Source organism: Cyprinodon tularosa, unplaced genomic scaffold (genome assembly GCF_016077235.1).
Source record: "Cyprinodon tularosa strain WSP-4 unplaced genomic scaffold, ASM1607723v1 ctg71, whole genome shotgun sequence".
NCBI lineage: Eukaryota > Metazoa > Chordata > Actinopteri > Cyprinodontiformes > Cyprinodontidae > Cyprinodon > Cyprinodon tularosa.
Genome location: NW_024039463.1, coordinates 1,317,298 through 1,340,949, shown reverse-complemented (window position 1 = coordinate 1,340,949; position 23,652 = coordinate 1,317,298). Strand labels below are relative to the sequence as shown.

Here is a 23,652-nt window from a genome sequence, read left to right as displayed (position 1 = left end):
TGGCACCCAACAGAATTAGGTCTTAGAAATGCCTCACTTCTCAACAAACTCACTCTGAAGTACAATCATTCCACAAGGGAATTATTACTGGTGGCAACTTCACAGAACTTCAAAAAATATGAAATACCCCCCTCATTTAGACCAGTTTGGAGTTCTGGTCTCCCTGACCTGCTTCACAGCTGGTACAAAGAGACCAGTAACATGTGCATAAGAGCTTTAACACTTGTAAGTCAGCTTTGAGAGCTGCTTTTGTTACTTTGTCCTACTGTGTGCGTTATGCCTCTCAGAGAAGAGGTCAGAGAACCTTAACAGCAATGCACATGTAGCAATTACTAAGGAGGTGTTGAGAACAGTAGCTTATTTAAATTAGGTTTTTTTCTCCTCTTTTTTTGCAATGCTTCTCCTGCGACAAAAAGAAACAGCAGAGCGTTCTCTTCCCCTCTCTCTTTCTGTCTCTCATTCTGTGCTTGGTAGTTTGACGCCCGCTTCGGGGCTCAACATCAGAGGAGCGGCTGCTGAAAAAAACAGGTTGTATGGGTCCTTGCACACAGCCTGCCTGTGGTGCTGCCTGAAGGACTGCCATGGAAACAAGGAGTCTGACAGGCTCCAGGGGGATCCGCCACAGCTGCAGGCACTTCCTTTTTGACAGCCTGATGAAGACATCACTGCCACACCATGCACAACAACAACAACTACTGGAAAAAAAAATATGATCAAACAATGTTAACTGCTGTGTGGCTGAAATGTTCATTAGCGGGCTTGTAAAACATCTAGGGATTTCCCCCCCACCACATTTGGGGACCATATTGCACAGTGACTTCCTCTAGTGAGATTTCTAAGTGACTGTCCCAGGAGAAAATAAACTGATAAATAATTCCCTAAATATGATTCTACCACTCTGAGGGGCTTATACTGTATGTGTTTGTGAATGTATGCGTGTAAGCAAAAAAAGTGTGCACTGGTGCGTGAAAAGTCAAATCAACAATTGTTGAAGCCCTTCAGAGTCTCGTCTATATTCCACTGAATATGAATGATACAGGAAACGTCCAAGAGCATCACCTCTGTGTCACAGATTGAGAGATGTGACAGCTTGGAGGGTGGTAAATGTAGTCCCAGGGGAACTCCTATATTGTCATTCACACTACTGGCTTCAATAATACCTCTATATATTATCATATACCATCAATATTTCATTAAAAACTACAATGACCAACTAAACACATTCAGATTAAAAAATGGAGAAATACTCAGAGCAACATTTGAAAACTTTTATGTTTTTTTGTAAATTAACACACAAAAATGTCTTATCTTAACACTAATTAATTCACACCTTTCATAAGTCTGTATCAACAAACATACTGCAAAAGACTCTTGACCAGTTTCATTTTCCATATCAGAATCAGAATTACTTTATCAATCCCTTGCAGGAAATTCTTTTTTTGCATTGCAACCATTTACAGGAGAGAGAAAAAGTAAGATTGTAAATGAAAATAAGATTTAAGAATAAAATAAGGTTATATTGGTGTCTTGGTAGATATCTTGATGATAGGGATAGCATTACATCTATTTGGTAAAGCTATTGCTTCTGTTTCAATTTAAAAGTCTCAAAATTCTATCCCAGCTCACACTGAGCCTGGTTCTGCTGGAGGTTTCTTCCTGTTAAAAGGGAGTTTTTCCTCTTCACTGTCGCTACAAGCATGCATAGTGTGAGGGATTGTATTTGAGTCAATGCAATCAACTGGTTTTCCTTAGATAGAAAACTTTGTATCAATTTGACTGTAGGATCTGGTTGAACTATAAAAAGTGCCTTGAGATGACATGTGTTGTGAATTTGGCGTTATATAATAAACTGAATTGAATTGAAAATTGGGAGTTTTGCAGCATGGCTTTTTGACTTTGTATATGACAATAGCTAAATGAACAATCTTGCATACCCTCAGAGTAATCAGGGAATATCTAGTTTTTAATATTCTAAGTAGCTAACAGTATATTCATGGAATCCACTCTACGTTTACTCCCCATTCCAATTGTCACAAAGAACATTCTACAATTCATATGTGACTGAGGATTCCGTGATTACTCTGAGGACACCAGAATATATTTTTGCTTTTAGTTATGCAGATGATCAAACAAATCAATCAAACCAGGACAACCTACGCAAAAGGTGTCTTTAAGCGATGATTGAATTTAGTTGGGGAAAATACCTATTCAAGGAACACGGCTCTAGTAAAATTCCCCCCTGTACCTAATGACTTGTTTCACCTCCGGGGGGGAAAAAAACTGAGAAAAAGATCCAACAAGCCTTTTCAAATACTGGCAATGAGTGAGGCCTGCCAATTACATACAGTAGGGGAAGTGTTAAGAATAAACTAATAAACCAAAATAACACAGATGACAAGAGCTGTAACAGCAGTTCATTATTTAAACGAGCAAGTAGTTACTTTAGAACGGTTTTAATTAACGGCCATTTTGGCCTCTTGTTGCATATAAATGTCCTGTCCAACACTTTTATAATCAGAACATTCAGTCCCAAAGCACATCAACAATAAAAGGAAATAACACATAAACCTTACCTTTACCATGAAAAAGAATTTAGACAGTATATCAACTTTACTCACAACTGGAAAAGCACGAGAATATGAAATCTGTAAGAGTTCAAATCTTTTTTTTCTTTGTTTGACATTAAACAGGCTTTGCAACTTATTCCAGGCAATAAATTATTCTTAATAAAGTAGTTTAGTTATCAGGTTTTTTTTTTTATGTACATATATTCATTCATATTCATTTTTTATATTCTAACGGCTGTACTTAGAATTGGAGAGCTTGATGTTGTAGTTGTTTGTTGAAATGTCAGTTAAAAATACCCAGGGAGTCTTGCTTAATTGGTTTTACCTCTTGGGAACACCTCGTTGCATCCTGTGAGTGCTTGTACGGTTGTATTCACCTCCTCCTTTTTTTTCTGCACGCCAAAACAAGCCACTCCCCCACAGCCTCAAAGGAGCCAAGAATGTTGGAGGTTTTTCAGCCAGTGTGTGAGTGTAGTGTGTGTTGGATTGGGGGGTTAGCTTCTCAGAAGCTCAGGGTCACCTCCACACCCTCTCACTTTGAAACGGACCCCTGGTGGCAGCTCCTGGGAGATCCCAGTGATGTCTCTATCAGCCTGTCAAAAAAGATAGCCCGGGGCTTCACTAGGTCCCCTTGAGCCAATCAAACCCCTCACAAAGCACAGATGGATGCTCTTTCACCAGCATGCCGCTCTTGAGGAGGGGTCACCCAGCCATGCTGCTCAGTCCCCCAATCAGAGCTCCCATTGCAGGGGCCCATTCCTAAGCTCAACTTCAATTATGGCCGAGTAAATTTTGAGTGCATTTGTTTTCACCAACTATGCTGCAAGCAAACCTGGTTAAATTGGCTCCAATCGTTGAATGTGAGAACAATTTAATTTTGGTCCGACTGTTCTCCAAAAACGGAAATGTCATGATGTGTCTGAATATTTTCAAATGTGTGCTAAAGAGCAAGTAAGCACTGACAGACTAACAGGCTGCATCCGTCACACACTGGAAAACCATTGCGGGAAGACTGATGGAAAAAACCGAGCAAATCTGTGTGTATGTGTAACCATTAGACCAAGCCAGGTGATTTTAGTGGAAATATAAAGCACTAAGTGCTGAGGATGGAGAGAGAGTACTCTGTGAGATGAGCTCTTTCTCTCTCATCTGGACCCTGTTATTGTGAGAAGGCACAAAGCGATGCATTAGGAAGCACACTGGAGCCACACGGCTTTGATGTAAGCTCGGTAACCAAGGCACAGCGGTGGTCGGCGTGTGAGCTCAATTTCAATAGATGTGTTGTGTAATCAGATGTGTTTACCGTGTATTCACGTAAAGAAGTGGCGTAATCCATCCTCGCTGGGATAGCGCTATGGGGGGGGGGGGACATAAAAAGAAAAACTCAATTTGATCAAGATTCTTTATTCAAACTCTCCATTTTACGATGCATACATGATACTTTCAAATAAATTGAACATAAAACAAAAACTCAAGTGCAGGTAGCTAGAATTAACACATGTTTACAATATAAATACTTGTTTATTCATAAGACAGAGTAAGAAAAGCAGCAGCATTAACATTTACACGGAAAACCATACCACAGATTATATATAAGTTGCAGTACACTTTAATAAAACTGATTTCATGTGATCTTATGATAAACAGCTCACTACATTGAAGAATAAAAACACAATGTTGCCTCTTTGAGTTGTTATTGGCTTTACCCTGAGACAAATTTCTTAGCCACACCAAATTAATTTGAAAAAAATGTTCTTAGGTAGGTCAAACCTGATGTCTTCACTTCCTTTTTAAAAAAATTTTTCTCAAAGATGAGGCTTGAGCCTTGTAGACCTCCGTTTTTTTTTTTTTTTTTACCTCCCAGCTTGTGATTGACAGCAGCATGTGCTGCCCTCCTAGCTGCTTCAGTTCACAGCCCCTGTCAGGGGGGGTGGCAAACACACAAGGCACGGAGCGGCTGGCTGCCCCTCAGCAGCAGGAGGCAGCGTCGGGGTGGTGCGGCTGGGTATGTGAGGTCACAGGTTCAGTTGGTTCTGGAGCATTGTTGTCAGGTGGATTGCAAAGTAACGCAAAAAACAAAAAGAAACGAAAAAAAAAAGAGGAGAAGACAGAAAGGAAGACCAGCCTTTCATCCAGCATTTCTACTGTGCTTACTTCTTCTTTTTTGGCTGGTTTTGTCCAGTGGGTGCTCTCAGCACACTGTACTGCACCTGTAAAAACAAACAGGAGTTTGGTCAGAAGCAGGTAATCGGAGCTCAGTGGAGCGCACAGTAATGGCTCCCCTGAGGAGAGCTGGTGCAGAGCAAAGCAAGGCGGCCTTGCCTGTAATGAATCATTTTTTAAACACAGGAGCAGAGGGGATTAATCACAGGGAGGAAGGATTTGAGAAGTCAAGGGTTCTCTGCAAGTGTACCCCTCCCTTCATTCTGCACCAGAATCAGATTATTAGAAACAGACATCAACTTTTTAGATGACCTGCCAGGCCAGTAAAGAAAGGGTAAACTGCGTAATCACTCTCGGTTGGATATGTCTATGAAAGAAAACTTAATTCAACTTTAATGCTTGCAGTTGAATCAGGAGAAAAGCTGCCTCCAGTCTACATCTATGGTGCAGTACTGGTACTATAATTAAGACTATTGTGCACACAGCAGTATGCACTACCAAGTGGCCACCACTAGGAAACAAGAAAGAAAGAACTGACCTATGTCACCTTTGGAGAGGCTGGTGACCAGCATGACACTTGAATAAAACTTCTGCTGTTGTCTATTAGCAAAGAAAGGCTGCTGTTAGCATTGGATAGTGTTCCTCGGCAAGTCATCCATTATAATAAATGCATGAGGCTGAAGTTGACCTCCAACTGCAGCTTACTTTGTTATTCTAGACTAATAGGAGAAATTAAACTTTGTTTTTCATTCATCAAACCTTTATCTAACTTGTAAAATGCTTTTTAATTTTTACTTTTTCCTTATCAAAAGAGCATCAGAATCAGCAGTCATTCCATTTAACTTATTTTGAGTTTTCTTTAAGTCACTATCTTTAAGTGTCAATAATGACAATAATAGCACTGTAGTTTTTTAGGTAGACCAGTTCTGATGTGGACCAAATGCACAAGAAAATATCGAATTTATATTTGATTGCATTTTCACAAATGACATAAAAGGTTTAACAAATCCCAAACTGCATTTATTATATTCTCCCATTACTCTAAAATCCAGGTTTAAAGAGTCTAAGTGTTTTGTTTTTAAAGTAGGGCAGATAAAATTTCTAAGGTACTGTAGTTAGAAAAAGGGTTGATTAGCCCTTTAGGCGTTTCCCGATTTTGAAGCTGCAATCATGAGTCAGCTTTAGCTTTATGCATCTATTATAGTGAATGACCAGCCGAGGTATGCTGTCCATTGCTGACACCAGCTTATCTGTTCAAATAGACAACAGAGGAAGTCGACTATGCCATGATTCACCAGCCTAGGTATGCTGGGCAGCATCCTCTCCAAAGCTAACAGAGGTGGATTCTCTCCTTCTCAGTTACTAGCTTCGGTTTCTCATTTCCCAGCGCCAGCCTCTCATTCAATGGTGCCTATGGTTAGGTATATGGGTATTAAATAGGTGTAAATATGAGCTAAAGTAAAATACTGGCATGAAGCTGTAAACAAGACAGTTTTTTTTTTTTTTTTACGTAACCACTCTGTGTCAGATAATATTGATTTATGTTTTAACTTATTTTTATGTTAAAGCTACAGTGTGTAATTTTCAGCGACATCTAGCGGTCAGACTGCAGACTGCAGCAACATGAACGTCTCCCCCCCACCGCTTCTCCCCCCCAACAGTACGGCGAGCGTTACGGGACAAAATGTCTTCCACGACGTCCGCATCACCTACCTTCTCAAGTGATGAGGTAATTGTAGTCATTAGTTTAACAGCGAGATTGTGTTCGCTGGAAGAATATATATTCCCCGTTTACAGAGTCCAAGTCTTGTTTGTGGCACGGGGGTTACAAGGCAAGGAAGAGGGAAAGGAAGAGGGCAGAGAGGCCGGGGTGAGCGTGCAGCTAGGGCCAGGCGAGAGAGGGGAGCCAGCGGGGTGAGAGCAGAGGAGGAAAGGCTTGAAGATCTCCAAAGGAGCCGGAGAGAAGTAACCGAGGTATATATCCAGAAAATTATTTTACAGAAAATTACTGAATCATTACCTGTGAAACGTCAGGGACGTTGCTGAATAAGTATACTGGAGAGTAACAGCATCATCACGCAGCATGTTATTGTTTTAGACAGGTCTGAGCATCCTGTACTCCAAAAACTGCAGTGATATTAGACAATTGTGTGTATAGGATTAATTACCTGTCCAAGAGAAAACTGGCAACTTGAGCGTCACTTTGAAAACCTTTTTCCTCCATCAGTGACTTCCATCGTGTAAATGCCGTGCCAATGTTGATCCGTGTTTTTTGTCGTTTCTTGTCACTCTTGCGTTTATTCTCGTCGTGTTTCCGCTTCTTAGATGACGGGGGTTCGGTGTCCGCCGCTTTTCGTTGTGATACAGAGTAGGCATGATCCTCCATTCGTCTGATGTTTGGCCACACAGTGCCAAACAGTTTGCAAAGTCACTCACGCCTGCCGCCTTGTTTACCTTTCTTGTTACCGAGGCGCAGTATACCTGCTTCTTCTTCTTCTTTGGTTTCAGGCAGACTAAACGCTTCTCAGGCATAATACTGCCATCTACTGTTCAGTACCGTCTCAGTTCATCTCTCTCAACTTGCCGTAGTTATTTTCGAGCGTCATGGGAGATCTCGCAATCGCTAGTTTGTTGCCTCTGCGCTGCCGTAGCGCAAAGATGTCAGCCTCCATGGCTGCGAGACCCGCTCCTATGTAATTATAAATAACGAATTCTAAGGCAACGCAAATGTTATGGTTAAAAGGCTGAGCTCATAGGTGATGATAAATAACATAGTTATGTATAATATATTAAATTTCTGAATTTATATGCCTGTTATTATTACACACTGTAGCTTTAAGTTGTTTAAAACTGACTAATGTTTTGGGAAAAAAATTATCATCCAGTAACATGAAAAAACCTATTTTTTTCTCCTTGCATATTAATTGTTTTTTCTAACTTTTTGCCTGGATTAAACCAAACTTTTGTGGTAATTAAAGTAATTAAGAATTTAGTGACCATAGTAACGGAAGTATGACAGGAAATGGGTGAACTGCAAAAGACGAGGCAAAACATCTAGCAATAGTCTGATGAACCCCAGATGACCCCAATCTTTGACCAAGCTGTTCCAAAGCTTTTTTGTGATTTTCATATGCCATTTTGGGGTGCCCTGCTTGGGATCATTGTCCTACTGCATAATAATAAGTAAGCTTGAGTCATGATTTGAACATGATTAAACATTTGTTTTCTGTGAAAGAATAGTTTCCCCAAAGATCTTCTATTTGAAATGTAAGCAGAACTTTATGTTCACTTTGGTCAGCAGTGATTTTAGCCTTTGAACTTTCCCATAGATATCAATCTTGCCCTTGGTTGTAACTGAACCAAATATGTGGTTATTGTCACAGTTATTTTAGGATCTTTACAAAGGTAAAAAAAAACAAAAAACAAAAAAAAAAACATATATTCACATACTATATGGCCAGTTTGGGTTAGAAAGCTTTTTTACCCTTCAAATCATTTCACCACTCAACAACAACTTGCATAGCTATTCAGGTCTTCTGACAGTACTGTCCCATAAGAAACATAACGAGCAAGTTGTTGCTCAGAGTTATGAAGAGCTAATTGATTAATGGCATACAAAATCCATAACTGATAGCAACAGGGTGTGATACAGGTTTTCCTAAACATCATAAACAATAACGTTGTACGATATGACCATGTCGAGCCTTTTTATAATCATCTCTTTAATTCCTCAACAATTCACTAATCAGAGCTGGGTAGTACATATGACAAAAATATTAGTTTTACTAAACCATACTTTTTACTTTCATTTTAAAGACATCCTAGTAGACCATCACTAGTCTTGAGTAGCAATGATTTGAGCAAAATATTTGGCTACTAAACATCACCAAATAATGAACAATCTTTAAAAAGAAAATATTCTCCAGACAAATACACAAAGTTATTGTTCATGTCAAAATTTGTGTTTTGGAGGTAAAGCTAATATACAGTAAGCAGTAAATATCGCCACTGAATGTTTTGTTATAATAAGTTCAATTTTAAAAATAGAATTGATGTGAAAAAGTGTTTCTTCTGCCTGGAATCATCACTTATTAATCATATTATTTGTTTGTCTTATTTATATACAGGTGCTGGTCATAAAATTAGAATATCATGAAAAAGTAGATTGATTTCAGTAATTCCATTTAAAAAGTGAAACTTGTATATTATATTCATACATTACATACAAACTCATATTTCAGATGTTTATTTTGTTTAATTTTGATGATTACAAATGACAACAAATGAAAATCTCAAATTCATCATATCAGAAAATTAGAATATTGTGAAAAGGTTCAAAATTGATGGCCCCTGGTGTCACACTCTAATCAGCTAATTAACTCAAACCACCTGCAAAAGCCTTTAAATGGTCTTTCAGTCTAGTTCTATAGGCTACACAATCATGGGGAAGACTGCTGACTTGACAGTTGTCCAAAAGACGACCATCGACACCTTGCACAAGGAGGGCAAGACACAAAAGGTCATCGCTAAAGAGGCTGGCTGTTCACAGAGCTCAGTGTCCAAGCACATTAATAGAGAGGCGAAGGGAAGGAAAAGATGTGGTCGAAAAAAGTGTACAAGCAAGAGAGATAACCGCACCCTGGAGAGGATTGTGAAACAAAACCCATTCAAAAATGTGGGGGAAATTCACAAAGAGTGGACTGCAGCTGGAGTGAGTGCTTCAAGAACCACCACACACAGACGTATGAAAGACATGGGTTTCTGCTGTCGCATTCCTTGTGTCAAGCCACTCTTGAACCACAGACAGCGTCAGAAGCGTCTTGCCTGGGCTAAAGAGAAACAGGACTGGACTGCTGGTGAGTGGTCCAAAGTCATGTTCTCTGATGGAAGTAAATTTTGCATTTCCTTTGGAAATCAAGGTCCCAGAGTCTGGAGGAAAAGAAGAGAGGCACTTCATCCACGTTGCTTGAAGTCCAGTGTAAAGTTTCCACAGTCAGTGATGGTTTGGGGTGCCATGTCATTTGCTGGTGTTGGTCCATTGTGTTTTCTGAGGTCCAGGGTCAACGCAGCCACATACCAGGAAGTTTTAGAGCACTTCATGCTTCCTGCAGCTGACCAACTTTTTGGAGATGCAGATTTCATTTTCCAACAAGACTTGGCACCTGCACACAGTGCCAAAGCTACCAGTACCTGGTTGAAGGACCATGGTATCCCTGTTCTTAATTGGCCAGCAAACTCTCCTGACCTTAACCCCATAGAAAATCTATGGGGTATTGTGAAGAAGAAGATGCAATACACCAGACCCAACAATTCAGAAGAGCTAAAAGCCACTATTAGAGCAACCTGGGCTATCATAACACCTGAGCAGTGCCACAGACTGATCGACTCCATGCCACGCCGCATTGCTGCAGTAATACAGGCCAAAGGAGGCCCAACTAAATACTGAGTGCTGTACATGCTCATACTTTTCATGTTCATACTTTTCAGTTGGCCAACATTTCTATAAATCCTTTGTTTTTATTGGTCTTCAGTAATATTCTAATTTTCTGATATGATGAATTTGAGATTTTCATTTGTTGTCATTTGTAATCATCAAAATTAAACAAAATAAACATCTGAAATATATGAGTTTGTATGTAATGTATGAATATAATATACAAGTTTCACTTTTTAAATGGAATTACTGAAATCAATCTACTTTTTCATGATATTCTAATTTTATGACCAGCACCTGTATAATATAAGATGTTATGATGAGATTGTGTAGCATTTTTACCACATTCATTTTAACTAGAGTTATTGTTTGTATTGTTACTTTCTATTCCTACCAGAGTAAAAGCATGTTTAAGTAGGGTTACTCTTACTTGAGTATAGATTTGTCTTAACTACCAAATAAACAAGCTTTTACTATGTGGTTATGTTTATGTGAATTGGTTCACCTGCAGCTACAGACCTGAGGAAACTGGGGATAAGGCATCACCCCTCAGAATAAAAAATAAGGGTAAAAATTGGTAAAAGGCTGAATTGACCTTGAATGTTTTATTTGTCTCTTTCTGCTACTTACATATGTTGAATTTCATTTAAAAGCAAGTTCCATTTATTAGATCATATACTCAAATATTTATTAAAAATTCTTCTATTTTGACGCCAGAAAAATTACTTATTTTTCTTTTTCTAATTGTAGCCATAACCCAAAGAAGGGGAATCATAAGTTTAACAGGAAAAAAGAGCAGTTAGAATCTGAAATCCAGCTTTTGAAGTTCCCTTGCTGAGCTCAAACAATACAGTGAATCTGTTGAATGAAAAAAGGTAAGAGCTCTATGCTAATTAGCCATTCTCCATTATTAGAACAGGAGATAGAATGTGGGAACAAAGTGTCTACCTCCTGCATCAGCACATGAAACTGTCCTCAGAACTGACAGATGCTTCTTATTTCCAGACAGACACGGCGTTGTCAGAAGTCCCCGTTTGAGGCACACTTTGTAGACGTGCAAAGGCACTAATTGCCAAGTCACATTAGCAAGAAAGACAGAAGTCAATTTTCCATCTTTTTGCTGTTTTGTGTCCACACCTATCGGAAGATTGAAGTTCTAAGTCAACAAAAACAAACAACAAAAAAGAAATGAAAAACTGCTGTATTGTTTGAATCTCCTGTGTATATGATGTTAAGATTTTTTTTCTTCCACAGGAAATAATGGAACACACGTATGATGAGTCTTAAGGGTGCTTTGTTTTTTTATGACTGGAGCCATTTTCAAGATGTAGTTCGTCTTTTAAACCAAACTAAAAAGTATTGTTTCCATGGGATTTGAAAGAGAGTCATTTTCAAAGCTCTAACACCGTATCCCAATGGGGTAGAAGGACATACAAAGGATTCAGAATCAAAATGCCTTCGCCACCTTGTTTTGCCAACTCAGTCAGCCAAATCTCTAACAACACAGGCTCCCTCCAACATCACAGAAGAGTCAGCGCCGGCTTGCTGCAGGAGGACATCAAGGGTGCAGCTGAGAAACAGAGCGAGGTGAGAGTGTCTTGCCAGATTCAGACTGTCAGGATTTCTTGCTCCGGTGAGCTACCTGCGAGATGAAGGCATTGTGTTGGCACTTCATTTCCTGCCTGTGCAAAATCTTCAGTCAGTGGACGGCAAGCTGCAGACACTTATAACAGACCTGACAGCTCTTCTCGGATCTGAGATGTAAATGCAAATGACATATCAGCCGTGGCTAATATGTAATCACATATGGCACCCAGCAAGATGATCGAGGCTCACGAATAAATTAATTGACTCTACCACCCTGAAGTGACTGAGGCCACGTCAGAGTTTCTGGGCTGACATAACAGCCAGAGTTGTCAGGAAAACACTCTGACTGCCTGATCTCAGCCAATCACCAGCTCCTGGGTCGCTTCAATCAAACACGCAAAATTGCTAATAACGGACGAGGCTGCAGCCAGATAGCCGAGGAGAGATCTGAGCACCTCCTCGTTCAGGCACGGCGGTGACTGAGGATGGGGAGTTGCACACTGAGGAATAATTGGGCCAGGGCTGCTTTAAAGGCGAGAGTCCATTAATAATCAAACAAAGCCAGAGGATATATTTCTGCAACACATGGGAATTGCAGTACAGCAAATAATGCAGACATCTTTAGGGAATTCCATCCCTATCTGTATGTAAAATTGGACCCTTACCTTCTGAACATCAGAAGGCACCCTCTGGAGGAAATCCAGTATTTCATTACTGTCAATACTATATGGGTTGCGCAGTTTCTTGGTAAATTTGTTAATGCCTGTGAAAATAAGCACAGATAAACACATTCATAAATAAAAGCTGTCATAAAAAGCTGTATTTTTTAACAGAACAGTATTGTCTACTAGAGTTGTAACCATTGCACCATAGGATACTAAGCTTTTTTCCATCGTTAGATTTATTCCAAATGGAAAAAAAAACAAAAACACGAGAGGTATTGATTTGATAAGATTCGATTTGAACAAAACTCAAGAAACTTTTCTTACTTTTTTTTTCTTAAATCTGTCAGTTTCTTGTATATCTATATTTTTTTACAGATTGCTGCTGAAAGAAAAATATATCTCCAGGGCCTTATTGTGGGACCATTATATTCATAGTTCAATTCAAGAAGCACCATAGCATGCAGACAAAGAAACTAGAGTCTTAAATATGTGCAAGGAACTTAAAAGAACTGTCTTGCAAACACAGAGATGAGGGTTAACTGGGGAGGCAGAGGAGTGTCTCAGATTGTGAGTTTTTATGTTTGATATTTATATATATATATATATATATATATATATTTTTTTTTGGTATTGATTGTGTTGAAGGCGATGTGGAAGTACAGTGGCTGTACAGCTGGAGGAGGAGAGCCTGGTGAGGGCAGCATTACTGCCTGACCACTAAGACAATACTGTGCTGCTGTATGACTACAGCAGATAATGAGAGGCTAGACCAGGAGCCTACAGACTGCCCAAGGACATCATGCATTATATACGGCTTGCTCTTCTCTGCCTTGGCTTTGTTTTCACACAAACCCTTGGTCATGCCTCTGCTGGGCTCTGCTACATCAGCCCACACTAGGAAGAGTGAAACTCTACAACTGTCTGATCTCTGTGCATCTGCAGAGGTGTAGAAATAGCAAAGTTCCTAAATTACAGAACTTTATTAAATCAGACATTCCCAGTTGGAAAAAGAAAAGTTAAGTTGGGTTAATTTTTTTATCTGTTTTATTAGGATGCAATGATTACTCTGTTAAACAATGTTTCTATTCCAATATATTAAATGTGTATTACATTCTGTTATCCATTAATAATAACAATAAAAAAAAGAAACAAAAAAACTTACCCCATACTAACACAATGTACCGTAATGGGATTAAATACAATAGTGAGGCTGCCACAAACAGCATCAGGCAGGCCAAGCATGACAAGAATGGCACGGACCAGTTGAATATGCTGCAGAAGACAAATACAAGATAAGGTGATGAAATTAAAAACCAAATCTAATCAGAAAGTATAAACCTGCATGGAAATAATTTAGAATATCATCAAAAAACTTTTACATGATAAGTAATTTAAATTACAGCTAAACTCAGATTTAGAGTAGTTCTTATATGGCATACTTATTTTCAAAAAAAGATATTTGTAAATTAGAGCAATAAAAAACCCGAAAGTCGTGACATCAGAAAATTAAGATTTAACATAAGACCAAAACAAAAATTAATACAGAAACACCCTCCAACTGAAAGGGATGGGACAGGGGAGTATGTGTCCTTAATGCTTGTTCTGGGCTCCTTTTGCTTTAATCAGTGCATCAGTTTTGTCTGGTATGGAGGTGATCAGCCTGTGGCTCTACCTAAATGTCCACAAAACCAAAATTGCCCTTAGAGTGACCTTAAGCTAGTTTTAATTGTTTGGGCTGGGATACATCTCATCTTCCTCAAACAGCACTTCATAGAATGTCAATGAGGCTGCCAATCAAGCAGAATGACACCTGGATCACTAATGCAGGTAGTATTACTTTTGGCAGAGTAGATGGGAGTGAAGGCCTTCTGAAAAAAGATCCAGAGGAGTCAAAGTAGTTTCATAAAGCTTGTGTGCAAATTGAATCAAATTTCTCTTAAAATGTCCAGTGACTCTGGAGGTTATAAGACTCAGAGGACCATCACCAGTCTTCAAAATCATCAGATTTGGAAACTTCAGGCAGAACCTGAAGGAGCTTAGAGTCCCCTCTTCATTGCTCTCCTTCAGACTTTGAGACCTTGATTTCTAAATAAAATGCATAAACATACTTTTATAAAGAAAGAAGACTTTGCTCCACTTAGCAAAAGTCTGGCCCCCTTTCTCTTTAGCTGAGGTAAGATTTTTCTGACAACACCTTTGGGCCAGAAGTCCCTTAACACTAAGAATGTGGTAGCTGTGACCCATGTTTTGGATATATCAATTGTGGGGCATGGATCGTAGACTTCCTTTTTAACTCAACATCCAATTGTGAGAAAGCTCCTTGGAAAGGGTGTCAAAGACCATCGGCTGGACTAATGGCAAATCGGTACTCCTCCATAAAATTATGAAGCTCATAACTTTTCAGTACTTTTTTTTAATTGGTGTTATTTAATTACTAAATGTTGTAATGAGTCCCTAATCACCAGGATTAAATGAAAAAATTGTGATTTAATTTTTATTATTTAAACATGAGTGTTTAAATGAGTTTCACATAAAAAAAAAATACTGAAATAGTTCAACTTAATGTACTAAATTAACACTGAAAAATTAAAGAAATAGCGTAAGTAGTCATTACTTCTTGACTCGCTCCCCGATGTTGGCGATTTCCTCCAAAACATTCTGGACAACCAGCACCACTTCCTGGACCATATGTATTTTATCCATCAAACCCTTTTTGCCAGATTCCTGAAAAATAACAGACAAAAAAAAAATGCACAGACACTGATGAGGTGCACTGCATGTCAAATGTTGGGCAGAGTAGACAAAGACCAGTTTACTCCTGCCTTGCTATCATGTGTAATTTATCTATTGAATAGCCCATAATGAGCAAACACTATACATCTTCAGACTATGCTTTTGAAGATGAGGCAGATTCGGCTCTCAGAAGCTGTTATCCAGGATGGGCTGAAAGATTTCAGCTTTTGTGAGCTGCGCACAATGAAGCTGTTGCACAAGTGCAGCACAATCAAGACGCGCAGATAAGATGAAAAGTACACAAAATGGCCATCTGCAATCAGGCAGACTAGACAACCAAAAGAAGAAGTGCAGGGGCCTCACAACTTGGGAGAGTTTTTATTCTAGCAGTATGCACAGAGGTAAGCTGGAACATGTTTTTACAAATATGTCAGTTCTGTCTTTCTAACCTAAGCCAACATTCTCCAAGCGTGAGAAAAACACTTCAGTCTGCTTTGTAAACCAGTTGGATATAGAGTCCTTTGCCTTTTTTAAGGGTGATTCATGCACATGAGCATATTTTTTTTTCTGAAAAAGCACTGATAAAATAAACATTTTCAACCAGTAATTTGTTTCCTTAGATAGCCTGAGTGTCTATGTCCAGATGTAATATATGCGATCACATTGAGCTGGGAAATAACAACAGCTATGAAGCCTTCCAGGGCAGGGGAGTGCAAGATAACACGAGGAATACAAGCTAAAGAGAGCTGAGAAGCCTCAGATCAAAAGGAGGAAATAATGACAAGAATGATGACAGGGAGAAGAGTGGGAGAGGAAGAGTGAGAAGGAGAGGGGAGGGATAAGAGTGCTGGGGAGGACGCTCTAATGGACCCTAACAGGAGGCCTGAGGATGTCTATATGTTTGTGTAACAAGTCAGCTGAAGCCGCAGCCTGTGTGCACTGACAGGGCCCAGACAGAATGCCTTTATCAGAGCTCCACGAGGCAGCCCCTGGGAACACACTGTCTGCCAGCACTGAGAGACTCCCCACTGCTGGTCCTACTCTCCTCCCTGAACGGTGCAGGAAGAGAGCAATTCCCACACTAGTGGAACCTCCCCCGCTGGGCTCTGATCTGGACAGACACTGAAGCCTCAGCACTGTCCAAAAAAGGAAAAGGACCTCACAAATATGTTTTCTACCAGATTAATATCTGCTATCTCATGTTAAAAGAAGATCACGTATAGACATCATATTACACTGTTCCCACTGCATCAAGCAGTAAACTATCCCACCTCAAATGTTAACTGAACTCTTCTGCAATGCTTCAACGGCCTTTACAATCTGCAGCTTCTGATGGAGCCAGAACATATTTGTGACTCATGTCTGATTTACGGATATAAGGCTTACAGTAAGTGCAATGTAATTTGCCTTATGTGAAAAGGAAATGACTATGGTCCTACTTGAAATATACCCAAACCCAGAGCAACATATGGAGGACCAGAAATACAGAGACAAAAATGTTACTGTAGAAAGGAGGACATTAAATAATGGACAAAACATCCCTACAGCAAGGTGGTTGTGCTTGCATTTTAGTACATAAAGATTTTTCTTCATAAGCAAGAACAGGGTTTCAGATTTAATGCTGATAAATGGATGGAAGTACATTTGGAAAAAAAAAAAAGATAAAAAGCTTCAAAAGCAAAGCTCGGGGCAAAGATTTACTTCCCATCAAGATGAAGACCCAGAGACTCAAAACATGCAGGTACAGGCCTACAATGGATTGGTGTAGATCACAACATATTTGCATCTTAGAATGACCCAGTGAAAGTAAAGACCCAAGTCATTCTAGACTTTTTAATGAGACTTGAAAAATTATATTTTCAGATCCTGTCTGTCCCATATTACTGAAATCAAGCTATTTACGGAAAAAAATAGAGCCAATCCTATGGGGCAAATCAGTGAGGACTCTTACAGCAAAGCAGAATTGTGCTAGTAGTTACCATAAGTGGTGTCCGAATAATGCTGAAAGTTAATGAAGGAGGTAGGAAGAGGAAGAATAATGCTTCCTTTTGATAGTTAATTTCTCATAAGGACCTCCAGACATTCATATCTTCTGCAGAGAAGCTACACAGTTGCTCACAATCCATTGTTTCACAGGATGTAAAGTGAAAGTATTTTACTTTTCTCTTTGACGTCACAATTATGCTCAACATCGTGTTTGTTTAACAGAATTACATCTGTGCAGGTTAGAGGTTGTATCATTTAAAAAAATTTGAAAAGTTCAAGTGGGATAAATACTTTTACAAGGCAATACAACCTTGGCAAAAAAAAATTTGACTATCCTCTAATTTGAAAAACAAAAAATAACTTTCAAACATCCACTCCAGAGAACCTGCTTTATGATTCTCCAAATCCAAGCTTTAGCTATCAAAAACTAAGATACCTTTTACATTATTCATTAGATGAGATTCTTAGTTCCTTTTTTTGAGTCATGTACCCCAGTGTAGAACAAATTAAATATCTCCATCTTAAACCTTAAAGATGGGTAAAATGGGGATGGACTAAATGATTGTAAATTTTCCCCTGATTAAAGAGCCTGCGCGGAATCACATTTTCATTTCAGATAAATTGTAAAAGCTTTCTTTTAAGGTGCAGTAATGGAGAACCAATTTGATCTCCTGCAGAAAGGTAAACACAGTCCCGCAGACATGTGTGCCGTTATCAAACGTTGGAAATAAAAGCTCATTTAGCATAATTTTAATTAGAATGAACCATGCCAAATTTGAATTCTCAGACTGAATATTTATCTTGCGACTCTTTCAGGTGAAAATATGAGTTTGTCAAAATGAAAAACACCTGTGTTTTGAGCAATTTATCTCCTGGAGCTTAAGTAAACTAAAGCAGTTATGCTGCAGTGAGGATTTAAGGTGGTGCTGCTCCCAGGATACACACAACAGATCATGGGTAGCATGTCTAACTGGTGTTTTCAAGAAACCAGGCAGTAAGTGCAGGGTACTGGTTGAAAGATTCAGCAACTCCAAAGCCCAGATTGGCAACCCCCAACTACAATCCCAGCCCTTATCCACCCCCTTAACTCCCACTGGCAAAGCTCTGAGAGGAACTCAATGTCGGACCGGCAGCACCAGCAGCCGGAGGGCAACAAAAAGGGGCCGTTTCATCTTCCCCGCTAATATTAGCAAGATATCTTAGGACTTGCTTTGCCTCTGTGTCTTTATGTTATGATTACATATCATCTATCTGCTCAATTGATACCCGAGGCCAAAGGGAAGTCACTTTGCCCACACATAATCTGTAAGCTGTCTCCTTCCCTGAGGACAGATTTGTTCACAGGCAGAAAATCTGCTCCGCATTACTCTGCCGTAACACTGACTTTGCTTTCGTCTCTCTTTAACGTCATGCCTTCACATGCTTCCTGCTCCAGCTGAGGTTTACATATTTCCCTCCTCAAGGGTGGTGGGGGTAGAAACACATACGAGTTGTAATCATAACTTTTTTCAGGGGGAGAAGCCTTTATTCATATGCTGAAGGAGAAACTGGGAAGGGAGCGCAAGGCTTTGAATACATCAAATTTAACGCTGATCACTCTTTAACCCCAAATATTTTTTAAGAAGGCTTTGAAAGGCCTTGTAAAGCTACACCGTTTGATCAGGCCGAATGATATCGCATTCAAGTGACAGCAAGACCATAACAAGAATTTCAAATAAGCCACTTTAAATTAAAGCTGACAGCTTAAAACAAACATGGGTGAGTGCTTAATTAGTAAATGAAAGGACATATTTCATTCCCAGCAAGTGTGAAAGGGCTTTGGAGGCTCATGGGAAAGCTTTTAAAAAGCTTTAAGAGGAGAGAGTTGAGTTTGCAAACATGTGGCATGGAGAGACCCATGAAGCAAAGACCCTGCCATTTCTTCCATGTAAAAGAAAAATCCTTTCATATAAACTGAAGTTTCAAGGTATGTCAAAGCAAGATAATAAATTTAGTGCATCAAGATAATCCTTTCCTATTAAGCATGCATAAACCCAGTACTTTTTTGTCCCTGCTGTTTGTTAAAACACTGATTTCTCCTTTTGCAGATAGAAAGTGTGGCTTTACACCACACTGACATATCATGCAAGTTTCATCTGCGAATTAGCTCATCCCTTTCAGACAGGATTTGGTGGACGTGCCTTTGAAAAAACAGGAAAAGGGAATCTAGCTCTTCTGTTGCCTCTGGTCATCTGCAGCAGAATATATTGAGCGCATTATGGATATGAATCCCGGGCCTAGACATGCAGCACAAGGGGTCAATGCTCGAAGGCTCCCAGTTAGTTTCACACTTCATTGCCATAAAACAATAATGCGAATCCCTGTAAACTTATTTTAGTTTCTTTAGCAAAAAGAATTGGATGAGTATAATTGAATGTGGTGTGCTGTGGGAAGTATAATTTTCAGACTACTTAAACATTTCCTTTTTCTTTGTCAAGAGACACTGGAGTTGAAGTTAAAAAAAACAAACAAAAAAGAGAGGCAAATTATTAAGTCACTATTGGGTCAGCATTTTTGTTTTGACACCCCGATATAACTTGATAGAAAAAGTTGTTTAAACTGCCTTAAAAATTTATTAATAACTCTTTGGACATTTTTGTTAAGCTACAACCACATGTTTTTCATTGGGCTTTTCACATTCTGCTGCTCAAAACGCTTCAAATCTTTTTTAGGATGTCTCAAAAAGATTTGTCTATATGTATGTCTATATGTGTGTCTGCATACATATAGACTGAAACCTTTGAAATTTCCTCCTTAACAAAAACACTGAGGCTCAATCAGCTTGAATGAGTGGTGGGCACCAATTTTCAATTTTTGCTTTTATTGAATTTATATCTAGACTTTTACTGGACCACATGCAAAGGCTTCTATTTAGACCAATCCCTTGTACTGAAGATCTGGAAATACAGTATGAGGTTGATCTCCGCCTAGAAGGGGAAATTTTTGCACCAATCTTTTGACCTTTACAGCATTTCTTAGGTTTTCTTTTGTCCTCTATCTAGCTTTATTCATCTTATCAGCTCTGCTGAGCTCTCTTATTGGTGTTTAAAAATTTCCACATATCATGATGCACCAAAAATGCTTCTTATAAACGAAATTATCAAAATTAAAACCTGAAACTGAGAAAACATTCTTGTTACCTGAAAGAAATAAAAACTGTAACATAAAGGAAAAACTAAAACAGACCGACATTTTACTATAGGTTTATAAAACTAGCTCAGCTGTACTATAATAATATAAACCTTTTTTTTTATGTTTATCAATGGATCTCTAAGCCTTGCTAAATTATTTGAAGTGTCTTAACTTAATACAAAACTAAACTGAAACAAAATATTAAAGGTATGGTGAAGGACAAATTTTTGAAAAGACCCGCCTTCTCCACCTGTAATCGCTGCCAAGAGGGAACGCCTATTAAACACGTGCAACAGCATGCACAAGACCATTTCTCCTCGTGCACGCTCTGTTTACAAGTTGCTGTTTGCATCGCTCAAACAAGCTTACTTCACAAAAGAAGATTTGCAATTCCTCCACCATGTCAGACTCACCACCGGTAAGTGAAAATGGGGTGAGCACTTAGGACGCCCTTAAGTAAACATATCACCAGAATGACTGAAAATAAGGATGACCACTTATTTTATACCACCCGGAAAAAGAGCATCCTCCACTATACCTTTAAATAATAGCAACTGACAATAAGTAAACCCCTCCACAAACTATTTAAATCTAAATCAGAGTTAAAAAAAAATCTTGCAAAATAAAACTTAACTATAGTGAAAAGTCCAGAAGTATAATAACTTTACTCCCGACACAAAGATTACTGTCATGGTGGGGTGACCAGTGAGACATACAGTTTTAATACATCTCTGTCTTTTCCAGTCTTACGGTCTCCCCTAAGTATGCTGCTCAATGCAAGCAGGAATTCAAATGCCGTTATTCTCCAACAGCTTTCTTTATTCCTCTATGCCCACAGAGGCCAGATTTTTTAAGGGCACGCTTAAAAGTTTTCTTGTATTCTTAAATCCGACTGAGCATCAATACAAGCATACCCTAACTGTGTGTTTGATTTAGCCCTTGATTTGTAGAAATAAAATAAAAAAATTTACAAAATAAAAATACATATACATATATGTGTAATATTTTCCTACAGTGGTTTATATAAGATTGTTCAAAGAATTTATACATTCTGGTCATGGTAGAAATAAACAGCTAATAAAATTAAATCAAATACATTTGAATATTTTAGCGCTAGATAGGATAAGCTACCTTTTCGTCTTCCTCTTCGTCGTCACCCATGGCCATGTTCACCTATGAGAAAATAAAGGGTATGGGGTGATTTCCAACGAATGAGACATGTGGGCACTGGAGCATTTTTAACAAACACCTAGTAATGAAATTTTCTTTGAGCACATTCACCCCTATTGGGAGAGGCTTGTTTCCATAGAGACTGCATCACAGGGGTGACCTCACACAAAAGGAGAGGTGAAGAAGGGCCTTCCTCGCAAGAGCACTGTCACACCAAAAGCAATCTCTTTTCTCCACAACATAGGCACACAGAAAAACAGAAAGACAAAAAAGAAAGAGGAAGGAAGAAATAAAAGAACACATTTAATTTGGATGTTGTTGCCTAGATAACTTTATATCAAGTCATCCCTGACCCTGCTGTGGTGCACATTGTGACATTGCCCGGGTGCAGAGCATTGACATTGCTGGCCGTAGGGTCTCAGTGGGTTGACAAAATCTTACGCTGGATATGAGGGTGAGTCTGTGGACATTGCCGAGAGACAGCATCTCAGCCAGCAGCCTTGAACACAGTGACTGGGCTATGAGTTTGACTTTGGGGAGGATGTGGGAGTGGGCCTGAACTATGGCTGGTGAGCGAAAAGGTTTATAACTTGGCAAAATTGGGGGCCAATCAGAAGCGTGAATAGCATCAAACTTAAAAGGAAAGAGTACAGAAAGCAGCATTTCAAAAAAAGTAGAGGCAGAATATTCAAAGCTGAAGCAAAAATGTTCCACGTAAGGGCAAACGTTAAGATTTACAAACATCACCATACATCACACTAGTAATTCTTGTTGTTTTTGCACACTACCATTTAGAACCAATGCAAAAAGGCTTATAGAAGCAGAGCAGCCATGCCTTTTTTAAGGAAAAGATGGACCCTATATTTTAAATGAGAATTAGTGTCTTCTCCAGCATGGTACACATTAATATCCCTTTTCCTTAAGTTTCCTACATATATTTGAAATTCACTGACTCTAAACCAGAATAAGTGTCACCTCTGCATGATTACATTGAGTTTTGTTGCACTATTTGCACTGACTCCTATCCAAACTAAAGGGTCTACTTTCTCTAATTAACTTAAGCAGGTATGGCAAGTTCGCACAAAGAAACAATGTGGTGATGAACCCAGCTAATCCAAAGCTTAGGTTAAAGTTTTTCATTTATAGATTTCCTCTCCTTTTTCTTTGCGTACAAACATCTGAAATCATTAAACCACTACAAAGACACTGAGTAAATAACATCCAGTTTTCAGATATTAAGTAATATCCTGAAAGAGGAGCTAGAAAAGATGTGGAAAGTAAGATCAGCAGTGGTGCTAGTGGTAATTGGAGCACTGGGGGCTGTGACCCTAAAACTGAGAGAGTGGCAACAGCAGGTTCCAGGTAAAACATCAGAGGTCTCTGTCCAGAAGAGTGCAGTCCTAGGAACAGCTAAGATACTGCGCAGAACCCTCAAACTCCCAGGCCTCTGGTAGAGGACCCGAAGTTGAGGAAGACACATACCACCTTACGAGTGGTGAGAAAATAGGGTTTTTTTTTGTTGTTTTTATATATATATATATATATATATATATATATATATATATATATATATATATATATATATATATATATATATATATATATATATATATATATATATATACATGTATACATACACATTTCAATATGCAAAAAGAAGTAGCAGAAATTACAAATATAAATAAATATAAATGGAGGCATTCTATTCTTTTGGCATTAAATTAAGTCTAATACACAATATGAAAAAAAAAAACTCTCTGTGGTATAACAACCTGGCTAAGCTAAGCTAGACTAGGCTAATTTAATCTGAGAAAAAAACAGAATAAAAAGAAAAGAAATTGGGTCTAAACATGCTAAACTATAATTTGGAGGCATGTTGTCTTTATTTGATCCTAGAAAACAATAATACACACTTTTGTACAGGTGTAGTTTCTCTTTGCTATTTACAGTTGAAACTAACAAATGTTATTTCTTTATATAAATGCATGTATGAGATTTTAAGTTTGGACTGTTTTAGCAACTAAATTGTGTATTCAGGACAAAACAGAGCAGAACTGCTCGCTGGGACTGCTCGAAATGTAGAGTCTAGAATCCATCCTAAACAGCTAAGGATGGATCACTGAACACACCACAGGATTATCTCACTGATAATTAGGGTCAAGATCAGGGCAGAAAT

General features: G+C 38.8%; 1 protein-coding gene across 1 annotated transcript in view; it reads right to left on the bottom strand.

The window, feature by feature from the left end:
- Window positions 1-4,405: 4,405 nt before the first annotated feature.
- mctp2a (multiple C2 domains, transmembrane 2a) overlaps window positions 4,406-23,652 on the bottom strand; it is a 52,138-nt gene continuing 32,891 nt past the window's right edge. Inside the window, exons 18-22 of the mRNA XM_038268815.1 lie at window positions 21,438-21,479; window positions 15,031-15,140; window positions 13,579-13,688; window positions 12,417-12,514; window positions 4,406-4,777 (exon numbers count right to left, since the gene is read on the bottom strand). Of these exons, the coding sequence (XP_038124743.1) occupies window positions 4,718-4,777; window positions 12,417-12,514; window positions 13,579-13,688; window positions 15,031-15,140; window positions 21,438-21,479 (420 nt within the window). The 3' untranslated portion in view covers window positions 4,406-4,717. The remainder of the gene's footprint in view (window positions 4,778-12,416; window positions 12,515-13,578; window positions 13,689-15,030; window positions 15,141-21,437; window positions 21,480-23,652) is intronic.